Genomic DNA, 18,159 nt, shown 5'->3' with positions numbered 1-18,159 from the left:
TGGAGGAGAAAAACTGCACAGAAATGGAAGGGGATTTGCGGCACAAGGGTTGTGTTTGTGTTGTGTGAAGTGTATGAAAATGAGATATGAATTGAATGGGGAGTGAATGAATGAATGCTAGGGTATTTATAGGGGTAGTGGAGGGAACATATGGCTGTTTGTTTAAGCATTTGTGTGGAGGAATGATGGAAAAACAGCTAGGACACATGTGAAAACTGGAATTGCACAAGGGGAGCAAAGGGAACCCACGACAATTAGAGTTTGTTTGATGATGATGCATGTGATAGGTGGGAACAAAGGGTGAAACATGGCACAAGGGGGCTTGAATGAATGATTGAATGTGCATGTGGATTTAAAGAATGAGTGGTGGTGTAATGATGAAGTGAATGCATGTGGAATTAAAAGGAGGAAAGCTGAAATTGTGAAGGGAAGGCACGACAATGTATTTTGTAAAAGGGAAGATGGTGTGTGAATGCATGTGATTGTAATGTTTGTTGGTTAAAGATGCATGTGGATGTATTATACAATGGGAAAGTATGTGATTGAATTAAAGGATGCAAAGTGAATGAATCATGAATCATTGTGGATGAAAGGTGGAAGTGCATGTGTTGATGACTAGGTTAGTGTGTGTGAATGCATGTGAAGATGCAATAAATAATGCATGTAGGGTTAGGAAATAATGAAGAAATGCATGTGAGATGTTTGGAAAGGAATAAAGAATGAATGGTGGAAATGTGAGTGAATGATGTGCATGTGTGAGAATGCATGTGGAATTAAGAGGAGTATGGAAGTGAAATAAGTGAATGATATGTTAAGTGATAAGTGAATGATATGTGGTGAGTGATAAGTGAATGGTTTGATAAGTGATAAATGAACTAGTTTAAAGGGCTAGGGTTTAAGTACATAGAATGGGCCTAAAATAGGTTGGTTTGTATGGCATAATGTGTTAAGCCCAAGGCAAGGTGAATGTAATTGGGTTAGGGCCATTGTTTTGTGTCTTCAAGTGCATACAAGGCCTTCAAATTCGTCCATCTTCTTGGCTCCATGGATAAGCTATCCAATCCATGCCCAAAAATGCTCCAAATGGCCTCAAAATGCACTTTCTTGCTCCCTAGGTCCTTAGAACCTGAAAACACACAAAAGAAACATAAAGGACTAAAATAACGAGAGAAACATAACGTAAATGCACGAGAACAAGCCATTTAAGTCGCATGAATATGCTCCTATCAAATACCCCCACACTTAGCTTTTGCTAGTCCTCGAGCAAAACAGAATAAAAACAAATAAACAAAACGACACTAAACACGTAAAACACAACCTAAACCTTCCAACAACCGTCTTAGGGATTTCCAATGCACATGACATGTTAAAAATCATCATTCTCACAGATTTTAGTCATCTTCACACTTAAGTACATTCTTAATCATAGTTACCATATACTAGTTCACAATTAAGCATTTAAAACCATGTTTTGAATGTAGTAACATGCCTTAGAGAATTTGCTCATTTTCTTTCAAGATATGCACTCAATTTTTACTCAGATTCTCTAACTACACACCCTAATCTAGTCATATGTGAGAAGATTGATGTAAACATGAAAACGACACTCACATATATGTATCACAAAGAACGCAAATTCTGGAGTTAATAATCAAGTTTAGATATGATCTCATGAATGGAATGCTACTACTTAGACGCGAGAACCAGTGACACCATAAGCTCATACCAAGTTCAAACTCCACAAATTGAAATACACAACACTCAAGATAGAAGTCAAGGGTTGTAACGGGGCTTGGGGTATGTGGATAACAAAGAAGGGATATGGAAAACAAAGGTTCTTAAAGAAATAGTGAGCAAAGCATTTGAATCAACTTAGAATTCACTTTTGAATGAAAACTCAACTTTTGAACAAAAAGGGAGAATTTAGACAATTTACGCCCAGAATTGGTGTTTTGGAACCTTTCTTCAATCACTTATTCTTTTCTCTTTTTTTTTTTTTTTTTTTTTTTTTTTTTTTTTTTTTTTTTGAATCTCCAAAACAAAAACACTTAAACATTCTCTCCCCCACACTTATTTTCTTTCATAATGTAACTCAAAAGGAATTCAATTAAGTCATACTCACTATCTTTTAAGAACAAGGGTAAGGACGATCATATTCTAAGTTAGGCGAAGATAAAGTGGGTTAACAAAGAACATGGGTTAACATGGCTCAACGGGGGTAAAACTTACAACATATACGAAATATGGGAAGCGAGGCTATTTTGCTATGGTGGCAACTATACAACTTCATCTTGATATATGTTATGCAAATCAATAACATGCTTTGAATGAAATGGGCATGAGTTCTAGCATTTGGAACTATATGATGAAACGCCTTCTAAGCAGTAACCAAGCAAAGAATAATGAGATCATGCAACGATTTTAGAAAACAAGAAATCACAGATTATACTCTCCAAAGAACGTTATAGGCTCAAGTCTCTCAGGGTTGTAGCATTTGTTTGAGTTCCTTCCTTCAGGCATGTTACAAAAACTAAATTTTCTTTTATGATTGCATGTGAAGTCATACATTATAACCATAACCAAGCATATACCAAGAGTAAATCAAACTTTTCTCTATGTTTATAATTCTCTTTAACAGTCATGCAATTACAAACCAAATCCTCATCATTGTGTTGGAAGGTACCCTAAGACACAAACACACACACAAAAACAACTCTTTTTGGGTTTTTCAAAACAATTTTTCAAATTTTTATGGGATTTTCGAATTTTTAAGACAAAACACACTAAAACAGTTTTTAAAACAGTGAGAAACAACATGTGAAGTGATAGGTGATAAAATCCAACGAATTTGTATCAAATATACTTAGTTACCCCCCCACACTTAAATCAAACATTGTCCTCAATGTTTTAAGCATAGATTCACACAAAGCATAAGTAAATACACAAAAAGCACTTAAACATACTAAACATGGCATAATATGATTAACAAAGAGAAGAGTTTAGGGACGCAAATCTGGTTATAGAGTGTAAATTCCATCTTCTCCTTGATAATTGCATTGAGGCTTTATCTTGGTGATTCCACAGGCTTACTCTTGAACTGGTTTCTGCCCATCGTTGATTTTCCTTTGTGCTACTTCTTGAACTGGGCAGCAGGATGGTTCTTTTGGTCTCCCCCGAAGGTCTGAGCTTATCCCTTTTATCTGTTTCTTTGTTCAATCTGTGCAGGAGTGGTCCCTTCTCTGGAAGTGTATCAACCGTTGAAGATGACTACTCGAGAGCAACGCTAGGTAAGCAATCAGGAATAGATTCCAGGCAGTTGGCTCCAGATCGGAAGACTGACTCCAAGTGCCGGCTGATTGCTTCTTTCACTTTGCCATACGAGTAAGAACAAGGACAAAGAAAAGGACAGGGAAAGAGCATGATATGAGATACTTTTGCTTTTGACCTTGATGATATGAGATACCTTTGCTTTTGAAGAAGCGGTGAATGAATCAGCGTATTTCAATCCGCCGTTTCCTCCTGGGTCATCTGTACTCCAGGCATCTGGTATCATCTTTGGGGAAGAAGAAAGAATTGAGTATTTCGAAAGGCTTTGCTGGGAGTGCTCCCTCAGAGGTGAGGAAGAGTTGGGCATTTTCTTCAGGTTTTACCTTGCCAAAAACAAAATGAAGGTCGACATATATAGAGATAATAGCAAGTGGTGGTACTTTTTACCCTTGTCGACAAACGTTTTGATCCCGCAAATCCGCCTTTTTGAAATAGTGGCGCCTCTTCGATCTTTGAATACGCCTCTTCGATTTCTGAGCAGGCGCCCCTTCGATTTCTGAACAGGCGCCCCTTCGATTTCTGAACGACGCCCCTTCGCTTTCTGAAAGACACGTGGTAGTGCAGATGCGGCTCCTTTTGACAAAGCTGCACGCGTTTTCTGAAAAGCAGAGAAAGCGTCACCGAACTTTGCGCTTGTCGGCTAAAGAGGTGTAGTTGCGATGATGGCCTCCACGTGCGTCTTCTGAAAAGCCAAGAAAGCAACGCCTAAATTACGCCGGAAATTCCGGCTTCTTGAATCGGTGGACGCGTCGCCTTGGCTTTTTATAGAGCTATCGATCACCACAACAAACACACTCTGAAGACTTCCCATTCTTGAAAATCGACTCCGACCCTTTGAAATTTAACTCCATCCCTTCTCTTTGAACACTTTTGAAAAATGGCAAACTCATCGAACCTTAGCTTGGAATTGAGCCTTAGCAGTGATACGGGCGCGCCGCGTCAAGGTAACGTATGGCGCCCTTCTTTCTTTTCTTCTAACGGTCCTCTCACAGGTGAAGACTCCGTGATGCAGGACGCCACAACAGCTACAATAGTAGCTAAGAACCTCCTCACTCCAAAAGATAGTAGGCTGCTGTCAGGACGGTCCGATGAGTTGGCCGTTCAAGAGTCCCTCGCACTTAGTGTTCAGTGTGCGAGCTCTGTGTCCAATATGGGCCAACGCCTGCTTGCCCGCTCCCGTCAGGTGGAATCATTGATGGCAGAGGTGGAAAGTCTCAAGCAAGAGATCAAGCAGCTGAAGTATGAGAATAGAAGTTTGCATGTGCTTGCAAACAACTATTCAACGGGCATGAAGAGGAAGCTTGATGAGCTGCAAGAATCCAATGTTCGAATGCAAAGTGACCGTCAAAGTGACCGTCAAAGGCTTTCGGCTTACTTCCAGAGGCACATTTTTCCTGGCTCGTCCAGCGTTTGGCCAAGTATTGGGGCCTGGAATGCTCCCGCTCCGATGCCTTCCGCTCCGATGCCTTCTGCTCCGATGTCTTCTGCTCCGATGCCTCCCGCTCCGAGAGTTTTGCCCAGTAGTGGGGCTTCAAGTAAACGCCCTTTGTGAAGGCTCCATCTTTCTTTGTTTAGCAGTGCCTATCAATAAACAAAACATTTTCTTAATGTTACAATCATAGACTCACAGAATTAATAAACAAACAAACAATAACAACTAAACAACCTAACAAGTCAAAAACGAAATAGCAACAAAGAAAAGAATTTTAATAATTTATTTATTTATTTATTTATTTATTTATTTATTATTTTTTTTTTTTTAAATTTTCGGAGTTTTATACCAAGACACTATAAAACACACTAAAACACTCTAAAAACGCTTAAAACAGCAAGAAACAACATTCTAAGTGATAGGTGAATAAATCCCACGAAATTCATGCAAATACAAATTGTTTACCCCCCCACACTTAAATCAAACTTTGTCCTCAATGTTTTAAGCAGAAAGTCACAACAGAGCAAGCAAATAAACAAATACGAGAAAGAAAGCAAAGTAAAGACCGTAAAGAAAAAGAAAGGAATAAAAATAAGTTTCGTAAAGGGGTTTCCAAGTTCTTCTCTATTCGGATGCATGGGTTGCCTCCCACTAAGCGCTTTCTTTTACGTCTTGCAGCCGGACGGTACCTCCGTTTAAGCTTGACTAGGTTCCACGGCATGGAGGGGTACCTCCTCCACAACATGCTCCTCAAATGTCTCGTAATAGGGCTTCAATCGATGCCCATTCACTTTGAATTCTTGCTGCGTCCTTGAACTTTTGATTTGCACTGCACCATGAGGGAAAACATTAGTAACAACAAACGGGCCAATCCATTTGGAACGCAACTTACCAGGAAACAAACGTAGGCGAGAGTTAAAAAGTAACACTTTCTGCCCAACTGTGAAGGTCTTGGTTCGAATCATTTTATCATGGAATGCTTTGGTCTTGGCTTTGTACATCCGGGCATTCTCATAGGCTTCATTCTGAATCTCCTCAAGTTCATTCAATTGGAGCTTCCTATGAACTCCCGCTGCATCTATGTCCATGTTGAAAATCTTCACGGCCCAATGTGCCTTGTGCTCTAACTCTACAGGCAAATGACATGGCTTACCATAGACGAGCCGAAAAGGTGACATCCCAATGGGTGTTTTGTATGCCGTACGATATGCCCACAGTGCATCATCTAAACGTAAGCTCCAATCCCTCCTTGTTGGTCCAACGGTCTTCTCCAAAATTTGTTTGATTTCTCGGTTAGACACCTCGGCTTGGCCATTTGTTTGAGGATGGTAAGGTGTGGAGACCTTATGGTTGACATGGTACTTTCTTAGCAACGCCTCAATGGTCCGATTGCAAAAGTGAGACCCTCCATCACTTATGATTACTCTCGGCATTCCAAACCTAGCAAAAATGTTAGTTTTCACGAAATCTGCAACCACCTTAGAATCGTTAGTACGGGTGGCTTTTGCTTCCACCCATTTAGAAACATAATCAACGGCTAGCAAGATATAAGTGAAACCATAAGATGGAGGGAAAGGGCCCATGAAATCAATGCCCCAAACATCAAAAATTTCAACATTAAAGACAGGGGTTTGCGGCATTTGGTCCTTGGTACCTATGTTACCCATTCGTTGGCAACGATCACAAGACATACAAAAGGTTCTAGCATCCCTAAATATAGTCGGCCAATAAAAACCACACTCTAGAACCTTAAGGGCAGTGCGTTGTGTGCCAAAATGACCACCACATGCATATGTGTGACAAAAGCTTAGAATTGAGTGAAATTCAGAATCATGCACACATCTACGTACAATTTGATCTGAGCAATACTTCCACAAATAAGGGTCATCCCAAACATAGAAACGTGCATCATTTTTAAGCTTATCACGTTGGTGCTTGTTTAGTTCATTGGGAATTTGTTTAGCCACCAAGTAATTCACTAAATCTGCATACCATGGTTCACTTACCTCAATGGATAGCAGCTGCTCATCGGGAAAAGTTTCAGGGATAGGTACGGCATGTTCATGCTCCTCGTGGATCATTCGGCTTAAATGGTCAGCCACTACATTCTCACTTCCTTTCTTATCTCGGATTTCAATATCAAATTCTTGAAGAAGAAGAATCCAACGGATAAGCCTCGGCTTTGCTTCCTTTTTCGTGAGCAAGTACCTCAAAGCTGCATGATCAGAATAAACGATTACTTTAGTACCAATTAAATATGAACGGAATTTATCTAAAGCAAAAACCACAGCTAGAAGTTCTTTTTCCGTCGTGGAGTAGTTCAATTGGGCATCATTGAGAGTCCGAGAGGCATAGTATATGACATGCGGCCGCTTGTCTCTTCTTTGTCCTAGAACAGCTCCTAATGCATAGTCGGATGCATCGCACATGAGCTCGAACGGAAGGCTCCAATCTGGAGGTACAATAATGGGGGCCGAGACTAGCTTCTCCTTGAGTTGGTTAAATGCCGAATTACACTCTTCATCAAACTTGAATGGCACATCTTTTTGAAGCAATCGGCAAAGAGGGTTGGACATCTTGGAGAAGTCCTTGATAAAACGCCTATAGAACCCTGCATGGCCAAGAAACGAACGTACCTCTCTAACCGAAGTAGGAGAGGGTAAGTGACGTACAAGGTCTATTTTCGATTTATCTACTTCAATTCCTTTTTCTGAAACAATATGTCCTAAAACTATACCTTGTTTCACCATAAAGTGACATTTCTCCCAATTCAAGACAAGGCTAGTTTCGACACATCGTTTCAAAATTAAGGTTAGATTATCCAAGCAATTATCAAATGAACTCCCAAACACACTGAAATCATCCATGAAAACCTCAATGATCTTTTCAACAAAATCGGAAAATATATTTACCATACACCTTTGGAAAGTGGCCGGTGCGTTGCATAAGCCAAATGGCATGCGACGATAAGCAAATGTTCCAAAGGGACATGTGAATGTGGTCTTCTCTTGATCATCCGGGGCTATCACAATTTGGTTATATCCAGAGTATCCATCAAGAAAACAGTAAAAGGCATGACCGGCTAACCTTTCGAGCATCTGGTCGATGAATGGCAAAGGAAAGTGATCTTTCCTAGTCATGGCATTTAGCTTCCGGTAATCGATACATACTCGCCATCCAGTCTGAATGCGTGTAGGCACGAGCTCATTCTCATCATTCTTGATAACAGTTACTCCGGACTTCTTGGGAACGACTTGAACTGGAGAGACCCAACGGCTATCGGAGATAGGGTAGATCACTCCGCAATCCAAAAGCTTGATTATTTCCTTCTTCACCACTTCCATCATCGGAGGGTTGAGACGGCGTTGAGCCTCTCGGGATGGCTTAGTCCCCTCCTCAAGAAGTATACGGTGCATGCATGTGGTAGGGCTTATTCCTTTAATGTCGGCCAAAGTCCACCCTATGGCCGTTTTGTGCTCTCGCAGCACCCTCACAAGCTTCTCCTCCTCCATTGCCGTGAGACTTGATGAAATGATGACGGGCAATGTTTCGCTTTCTCCCAAAAACACATACTTCAAATGGTCCGGCAACGGCTTAAGTTCAAGCGATGGTGCCTGAACAACAGAAGGTAGCATCTTAGTGGAAATCGAATTTGAAAGTGAGAGTGGAACCTTACCATATTGTTGTGGCAATGACTCAAGGGCTGCCACAACCTCAATTATTTCTTCACTAGAACCCATGGCAAAGAATTCCTCCTCCTTGTCGTGGCCTTGCATTGGCCCAAATCCTTCATTTTTGCGCTCTATGGCCTTAGTGATGGTTGTTTCCAGGGCGTCCTCGTTCAATTCTTCAAGGTATACCTGCGCCAAAGAATCGATAACATCAATGGAAAAACAAGAATGGTCATCAACGGGATATCTCATAGTTTCAGAAATATTAAAATCAATCACTTCCCCATCGAATTCCATTGTCAAGGTGCCTTTGTATACATCAATCTTCATTCGGGCCGTCTTCATGAATGGCCTACCAAGGAGAATCGGCAAAGATGTAGAATGGGCTGAATCCTCCATGTCTAGGACGTAGAAATCAGCCGGAAAAATTAAATGGTTCACCTGCACAAGCACATCTTCCAAAACTCCTTTTGGATACGCGTTAGAACGATCGGCCAATTGTATAATTACACCATCTTGTTTTAATTCACCCAAATTCATAGATGCATAAATAGAATAAGGCATGACATTTATGGATGCACCTAAATCAAGCATGGCATGTTCAAAACGATTATGTCCAATCACACAAGGAATTGTGAAACTACCGGGGTCTTTGCACTTGGTAGGCAGTTTACGTTGCAAAACAGCGGACACATTCTCGCTTACCTTCACTACCTCTTTGTTTGCCCTTCTTCTCTTTGTATTGCATAGGTCCTTGAGGAATTTAGCATACTTTGGAACCTGTTTGATTGCATCGAGAAGCGGTATGTTCACTTGCACCTTCCGGAACGTTTCAAGAATGTCCTTCTCGCTTTCTTCCTTTTTTTCTTGCATGAACCTGCGAGGAAAAGGTACATTGGGCAGATTAGGACGTGAAGTACATGAATTTGAACTTAAATTACCTGATTTGGCCGAGTTAGGGTGATCTGCCTCAGGTTGTGTCGTCTCTTCATCTACTTTCTGGGTAGATTTGGGATTGTTTGGCTCGGTCCCAACTTTTTTTCCACCCCTTAGGGTGATGGCCTTGGCGGATTCGAATCCTCCCTTTGGATTGACTGTGGTTGAGCTAGGAAGCTTTCCTTGTTCTCTAATCTGTCCAAGGAACTCAGAAATCTGCCCTATTTGTTTCTTCATATCCATCATCTCCTTCTCGTTATTTTCTATCCGGTTGTTTTGATTTTGCAACCCCTGTGAAATAGAGGTTAGTAATTGCATAGCTTGATTACTTTCCAAAGACGTACCTGAATGAGATGATGCCGAAGGTTGTTGGGATTGTTGGGGTGCATACGGCTTGGAATAAAAACCAGGGGGGTTTGGCCTAAATCCTCCTTGTTGGGCAGTTTGTTGTGGCTCCCTCCATTTGAAGTTTGGATGGTCCCTCCATCCGGCATTGTAAGTGTTAGAGTATGGGTTGTTTTGATTTTGTCCTTGGAAACCAATTGCATTGGCAGATTCCCACCCACTATTCTCGATTAGTTGAGGGCACTTGTCGGATGGATGCCCTTGAATTGAGCATACGCCACAAACTTGGTGTTCTTGTGCTTTTGGACCAATCACAACCTGAGAAACAAGAGAAGTAAGATTAGCAAGCTGTGATTGAATTTCAGAAATAACACTCACCTCATTTACACTTTGTTGCCGTGGGGCTTCCCTTTGGCCCACTCCTTCATATTGTTGAGCGTTGAGCGCTCGGTTGGCTATGAGCATCTTGGCATCCCTTGGTGTTTTGTCCACCAATGCTCCTCCCGCTGATGCATCAAGCATTTGACGTTCGATAGGAAGAAGGCCCTCATAGAAGTATTGAAGGAGAAGTTCCTCCTTCATTTGATGTTGAGGACATGAAGCTACAAGGCCTTTGAAGCGCTCATAATAAGCCGGGAATGTCTCACCATGGTTCTGTTGAATACCACTAATTTTCTTCCGTAGGAGAATCACTCTCGAAGTAGGGAAGAATTTCTCCAAGAAAGCACGCTTCATACTCTCCCACGAAGTCACAGTTCCCGGGGCTAGTTCGTAGAGCCAATCTTTGGCCTTGTCCATAAGTGAAAATGGAAAGGCCTTCATCTTCAGTATACTCCCATCCACATTGACGGGGGTCATGCTCGAACAAACCACCTCGAACTCCTTCAAGTGTTTGTTGGGGTCTTCCATAGACAAGCCATGGAATTTCGGAATATGGTGTAACAAACTGGATTTGAGTTCAAATTCGTCAGTCTTCCCCTCTGCAGCCGTGGGGTATTGGATACAAAGAGGCAATGCATTATCCAAACCCGAGGCCGAAAGCTCCTTGATGGTTCTATTATCTGCTGCCATGGCTTGTTCTTCTTCAAAAATCTGATCCGTGGGCTTTTCTTCTACACCGACTTCGTCTTCTTCAAGCCTAGGTTGTGGTGGAGGTTGTGGTGGCTCTTGTTGACTCCTCGTTCTCCTCAAAGTGCGTTCAAAATCACCGTCAAAGTCGGAGATGTTCTCTATAATAGGCCGAGAGCGACGAGTCATACACAGTACCTAAAAAAAAACAAGGAAACAAACAAACTAAGAATCTGAAATAAGAATGCACGAAAAACTAAAAAAAAAAAAAAAAAAAAAAAAAAATATATATATATATAAAAATAAAGACAAAGGATTAGCAAAGTTGCTAATCCCCGGCAACGGCGCCAAAATTTGATGCGAAATTTACTTGACACTCAAATTAAACCCTCGTTTGACAATTGTAGTAGAATGGATAAGTGAGGGATCGTTCTAGACCGGGGATTAGGAGGGCTTGCTAAAACCTTCTAAATTGACTTAAAAACATAAAAACTAAATTAAAATACTCTTAACAAGACTACTATGACTCAGAATGGCTTTGAAAAACTCAAATTGTCTAAAACAATCAAATTGACTCAAATAGAAGCTAGAACTTGATTTAGATGAATTTGCATTTATTTATGACTCCAAAAGCTTAAAGATACAAAAATAAAACATATACGAATGATTAAGACTTAACAAAATAGGGGGGGGAATTGTGGTTGGACGATATTAAATTAAAAAGACAGAATATAATTAAAGGCAAAATGTAAATATGAATGTGATAAAAATATGGATGATGGAATAGCCAAGGGGTTCTTCTCCACACATGTTACACTTGCATACAAAATTGATTCTCAGTTGGTCTTTCGATAAGTTGTGAAACTCAATGCTCCAAGTTAATTAGGTCCGCTTAAATTAACTTTCAGATTTCCCTAGATTCGTTGGATTGAATGGAAAACGCATTACAACCAAATTATTCTTAATCAAAGTCCCTAACTATGGAATACGCATGATAGAGACATTCAACAAAGATCATTAAGTTCAACGGAAATCATAAACATTGACGATGCATTCGTTACTATGGAATACGCATGAAACTTATGCCAAGAATTCGTTTAACGCGATTGTTTATAAGCAACCTCCACTACTTGTGAATATAAGTTCATAACGATTAGATGAAATTCACTTATATTCTAGCGTCATATTCATGCATGAAAATTAAGCGCGCATTCTTAATAAACATTCATAAATAAATTATCAATCAAACGGTTAAACAAATTGAATCCACAACTTATGAAATTCCAACGAAAGTTAATCAATTCATATTGCAAATATAAACATAGTTTTGAATCACCCCCTAGCTAAAGGGGGTTTAGTTCCTCATAAGTTTGAAATCAAAGAAACCCCTAAACATTCCAACAACTCAAACTTGAATTGTATAAACGTTTAGGCACTCTTCTCTTCCATTCTCATACGTACAAAACAAAGAGAATTAAATTTAAACTTTGAAATCAAAGAAACACCTAAAAATTCCAACAACTCAAACTTGAATTGTATGAACGTTTAGGCACTCTTTTCTTCCTCGTTGTTGTAGCACAAGGTCTAGGTGAACTTTGGGGATTATGTGAAGTGTTTTGGAGGGATGGGAAGTGGTTGGATAGTGGCTGCAATGGAGGAGAAAAACTGCACAGAAATGGAAGGGGATTTGCGGCACAAGGGTTGTGTTTGTGTTGTGTGAAGTGTATGAAAATGAGATATGAATTGAATGGGGAGTGAATGAATGAATGCTAGGGTATTTATAGGGGTAGTGGAGGGAACATATGGCTGTTTGTTTAAGCATTTGTGTGGAGGAATGATGGAAAAACAGCTAGGACACATGTGAAAACTGGAATTGCACAAGGGGAGCAAAGGGAACCCACGGCAATTAGAGTTTGTTTGATGATGATGCATGTGATAGGTGGGAACAAAGGGTGAAACATGGCACAAGGGGGCTTGAATGAATGATTGAATGTGCATGTGGATTTAAAGAATGAGTGGTGGTGTAATGATGAAGTGAATGCATGTGGAATTAAAAGGAGGAAAGCTGAAATTGTGAAGGGAAGGCACGGCAATGTATTTTGTAAAAGGGAAGATGGTGTGTGAATGCATGTGATTGTAATGTTTGTTGGTTAAAGATGCATGTGGATGTATTATACAATGGGAAAGTATGTGATTGAATTAAAGGATGCAAAGTGAATGAATCATGAATCATTGTGGATGAAAGGTGGAAGTGCATGTGTTGATGACTAGGTTAGTGTGTGTGAATGCATGTGAAGATGCAATAAATAATGCATGTAGGGTTAGGAAATAATGAAGAAATGCATGTGAGATGTTTGGAAAGGAATAAAGAATGAATGGTGGAAATGTGAGTGAATGATGTGCATGTGTGAGAATGCATGTGGAATTAAGAGGAGTATGGAAGTGAAATAAATGAATGATATGTTAAGTGATAAGTGAATGATATGTGGTGAGTGATAAGTGAATGGTTTGATAAGTGATAAATGAACTAGTTTAAAGGGCTAGGGTTTAAGTACATAGAATGGGCCTAAAATAGGTTGGTTTGTATGGCATAATGTGTTAAGCCCAAGGCAAGGTGAATGTAATTGGGTTAGGGCCATTGTTTTGTGTCTTCAAGTGCATACAAGGCCTTCAAATTCGTCCATCTTCTTGGCTCCATGGATAAGCTATCCAATCCATGCCTAAAAATGCTCCAAATGGCCTCAAAATGCACTTTCTTGCTCCCTAGGTCCTTAGAACCTGAAAACACACAAAAGAAACATAAAGGACTAAAATAACGAGAGAAACATAACGTAAATGCACGAGAACAAGCCATTTAAGTCGCATGAATATGCTCCTATCAGCCTATTCTTCTTTCTGCCGTGATTAACTCGTTTACTGAGAAAGGGAAATCTACTCACATGGACAGTTGTGAGAGATCCACCGAGTCTGAGGCTAGAAAGTTTCTTGAGGTTTGTGCACTGCTGAAGGCTGACTTGCTTGAGGACGTAGATGCATACACCAAGTTTATTGATAGTGTTGGGAAAGTTGTCATATGCTCAAACTCCTTTGTGAAGCGTCCTGCCTACTCAATGAAGCCCTTCCTAATTGCTACAATGCATAAGACTTTGATCCTGGTAGCTAAGTCTATGCGCGTTGATCAGGATGCTATCAAGTGTGCTATGGAGGCCAAAGTGCCTTTGGTGGCTTAACTTCGCTCGGTTGCTGAAAAGATCGAGAAACTCGAATCTGAACTTGCTGTTTTGAAAGGGTCTGATGTCTCTGCCTGATAGGATTAAAAGCACACCACAAAATCGCACACAAATGTCTTATTGATTTTCCTTATTAACACTAAGATTTGTCAATTGTAGCATTTGAAAATAAGGGTCTTTCCCGCAGAAGATTGTTTTATCTAACTACTTAAAATGTCACAAAAACTGGGCTGCTGTCCCTACTGACCAGCCACCGAAAAATAATTATTAGACTGACTTACTCTTATCTAAAGTCTACGAAATTTTATATGTGGATACTAGACACACAGAGTTAGACTCAAACAAATTTTTGGGATTTTTGGAGTTGATTTGCTATTTAAATTAAATCGAACAAAAACAGAACAGAGACAAATTTTTAAGTAGTTCGCAAATTAAGAAAAACGAGTTAGGGGAATTGCTTTGGTGTTGTTGCCCCATCAAACTCGCTAACTGACTCATTTGGCGCTCAAGGTTTTCAATTGCTTTGTTTGTTTTCTGTTGATGAGATTGAGTAGAGTTAGCTAAAGAAGCAATTAAATCCTCAAGAGACTTACTTGGAGCTTGTTGTTGTTGAGGCTGAAATGGTGCCTGCGGTCTTGCTTGAAAGAAGCCAGGTGGACGGTTATAGTTGTTGGGAACAGATTGTTGTCCGTTGTCTTGATTGTTCCATTTTAAGTGTGGATGATCGCGCCATCCTGCGTTATAGTTGTTGGAGTATGGATCATACTTTTGTCTTTGTTGCCCCTGAAACCCTCCTAACACATTAGCTTGCTCAAGACCACCTTGATCCATTAACGAAGGGCACATATCTGTGGCATGTCCCATCATTGAACAAACACCGCACACCTATTTTGGAGCCACCATAACCTGTTGCACAAGATTAGTCAAGTTAGCTAATTGCAATTCAATACTAGAGTTAGCACTTACCTCGTTAACTTTCTTAAGAGGTAGCTCATCTCTCCCTCCAAATTGTCGTGTGTTGCCAGCAATGTTCTTTAATAATGCCTTAGCATTTGTTGGTGTCTTGTCCATGAATGCTCATCCACTTGCTGCATCAAGCATTACACGATCAGTACCACACAATCCTTCATAAAAATATTGTATTAAAATATGCTCTGAAATTTGATGATTAGGACAAGATGCAACCAAATGTGTGAATCGCTCATAGTAATCTCCAAAGGGCTCTCCATGTTGTTGTCGGATTGCACATATGTCTTTCCTTATGCTTGCAGCTTTTTTGGCCGGAAAATATTGCTCTAAGAATGCTTGCTTCACCTGGTTCCATGTGTTCATTGATCCTGGAGGTAAATTATAAAGCCACTCCTTTGCCTTAGCTTCTAATGTAAATGGGAATGCCTTCAACTTGACTTGCTCCTCATCCACATTGGCTGGTCTCATTCCCGAGCATACTACATGAAACTCCATGAGATGCTTGTTGGCATCCTCTGTTAAGAAGCCATGGAACTTAGGCAAGTAGTGAATCATGCCGGACTTAAGCTCAAATCCTCCTTCTGCATTTGGATATGTGATGCACAATGGTTGTTGATCCGTATTAGGTGTTGCCAACTCCCTCAAAGTACGGTTATCAGCCATGCCTTCTGGTGGTTCTTCCTCCTCTTCCTCACTCAAATGTGGTGGAGAAGATGGTGGTAAAGACACCGATGCACGCTTCTGCTTGATTGTTCCTCGAAGCTTTCGAAATGTTCGTTCAACCTCAGGATCGTAGGAAGATAGATCAATGCTCTTGGACCTTCGAGTATGCATATACTATGAAGAGTACCTGAAATAAAAACAAAAACACTAATTAGACAAGAAAAGAAAACAATAAAAAATAAGTAATTAGAAATAACAATCCCCGGCGACATGGCGCCAAAAATTTGATAGGATTAAAAGCACACCACAAAGTCGCACACAAATGTCCTATTGATTTTCCTTATTAACACTAAGATTTGTCAATTGTAGCATATGAAAATAAGGGTCTTTCCTGCAGAAGATTGTTTTATCTAACTACTTAAAATGTCACAAAAACTGGGCTGCTGTCCCTTCTGACCAGCCACCGAAAAATAATTATTAGACTGACTTACACTTATCTAAAGTCTACGAAATTTTATATGTGGATACTAGACACACAGAGCTAGACTCACACAAATTTTTGAGTTGATTTGCTATTTAAATTAAATCGAACAAAAACAGAACAGAGTTAAATTTTTGAGTAGTTCGCAAATTAAGAAAAACGAGTTAGGGGAATTACTATCCACCACCAAATAATCATGCAAACATGTTATGTTTCATTCAAATTCCTTCTATTTCCGGATGAAGATGCTCAAGTTGGCTCAATGTTAGAACGCAACCTATTACTCTTTCTTATGTAATATGTTAAGAGAATGGCGTTTTCAACTTAACTTAGTGCCTAACGTGCAATCTAGAATGGTGTGTTTATAGATTTAACAAGTAGAAATCATTAAGAATGAAAAGAGTTTGAGTCATCACAAGGCATCGTAAGTACTAGCGTTATCTTACTTATCCTAGAAATTGATTCACATGTTAATCGCAATTAACAGGTACTACTCTAGAACATATGTAGGTCCTCATTCGACAAGGGCAGGCACACACATTCATAGCATTAGAATCCTAGATATGCTTACTAAGTATGCATCCGTAGAAAACACAAAAAGAATTCATCAATGAGACAAGTAGTGAACCAATTTTCATCCATTCGTAAAAGTAATTCAAACGAAATGTCATAACAAACTTGCAATCATATTCAGGGCTTCAAAACAGCCCCTAACTATTAAAAATTAGTTACACATAATTCTCAAATTAAACCAAAAGAAAGAAATGAGTTTGAGAAGATAAAACCGAGAGAAGGGAATGCCAAGATTTCCTCCTTCCTTTCCTTCCTTCCCCAACGCAGCAGCCTTGCCTTTTTCCCTTGCTTCCTTCCTTTTTTTTCTATCTTTTTTTTTTCACACTTTTTCTCCCCCTTTGCTGCAACTTGTAGGTCTTTTCTTCTTTTCTGCTGCCACAGTTTTTTCTCCGTAACTCACCCCACTAACAGCCATTTAGTGATGACAATAAGTGGGAGGAAATGCTAAAACAATTGTAACTCTTTGGGCAGCCTTTATGCCCATTCCTCTCACTTAATTTTTCATTTCCTCTGATATTTGAATAGGTGTTAGCTGGCTTGTTCTTGGCTGCATCAGTTTTGGCTGTTAGTTTTATAGGATTTATTGCTTTCAATGCTTTCTTGTCGGTTACAAACTGCTCAGCCTCCTGGGAACCATTTAGTGTTAGAACGACCATAACTTTTTCTAGAAAAATGATATTAACAATCCGCGAAATGCTCCAGAAAATAGACATCCGTAGCTTTCCAAGAATATAAGGCTAATTCTCTAATTCATTCTGAGCTGTCCGTAACTTGCTTCCAAAGTCAGCTGACCTGCACAGGCAGTTTTGACGAATACATTACTTAAAATTCCACTTGTGTTATTTTTCTTTTCTTTACTTGAAAAATCCTACAAAACACAAAAACAAAGTAAATAACTCAAAAATATAAGGAACTAACCAAGAAAAGACAGGTGAATTTGATATAAAATATATATAAATATGAGCTTATCACTGCCCCTACTTCTTTGCAGTTGGAGATCGCCTATCAGGAGGTTGCCCATTTGAATGTTAGGCTAAGTGTGTCAGATGATGTTGGAAGCTGTAGAAAAGGAAGTCAGTTGTGTTTCTCCGTTGGTCGAGGACCTTGAGCATGTCAATTCAGAGCTACGATCTGCTTGCTTTACCGAGGATGAGGAGCTTATCTTTATGCATGCTGAAGTTTCTCGTCTCAAGGAGGTTGCCAATAAGCTTGAGTCCAAGGAGATGGATCTGTAAGATGCGCTGTCTGCTAGCGAGAACCTGAAAATGAACTGGATAAGCTGCAAAGTGCTCACACTGGCCTTGTTGAGGAGAATGCGCAACTGAAGAATGAGAAAGTTGGTCACAAAATGATGCTTGCTTATTGTCAAGCCAATTTCTACAAGCTTGGCTATGTAGACCATCTTCAAGGCAGGCCATCAGATAATGGGTTTTTCAATAAAGACTTCGAGACTTTCTCCATTTC

At 40.0% G+C, this 18,159-nt stretch overlaps 1 protein-coding gene across 1 annotated transcript; it reads right to left on the bottom strand.

The window, feature by feature from the left end:
- Positions 1–8,628: 8,628 nt before the first annotated feature.
- On the bottom strand, positions 8,629–10,665 carry LOC125475398 (the record flags this gene model as incomplete). The annotated part of the gene is made up of 2 exons (XM_048580121.1): positions 8,629–9,336; positions 10,174–10,665. Coding segments are annotated over 2 exons (1,200 nt in total), but the record flags the coding sequence as incomplete, so codon positions are not given.
- Between the last annotated feature and the right edge of the window lie 7,494 nt (positions 10,666–18,159).

This window comes from the organism of the source record quoted next, unplaced genomic scaffold, assembly GCF_019419815.1.
Source record: "Pyrus x bretschneideri cultivar Hongxiangsu unplaced genomic scaffold, Pyrus_bretschneideri_v1 Contig146, whole genome shotgun sequence".
Lineage (NCBI taxonomy): Eukaryota > Viridiplantae > Streptophyta > Magnoliopsida > Rosales > Rosaceae > Pyrus > Pyrus x bretschneideri.
Note: the sequence above shows the minus strand (reverse complement) of the source record. Positions and strands in the feature narration are given on the sequence as shown.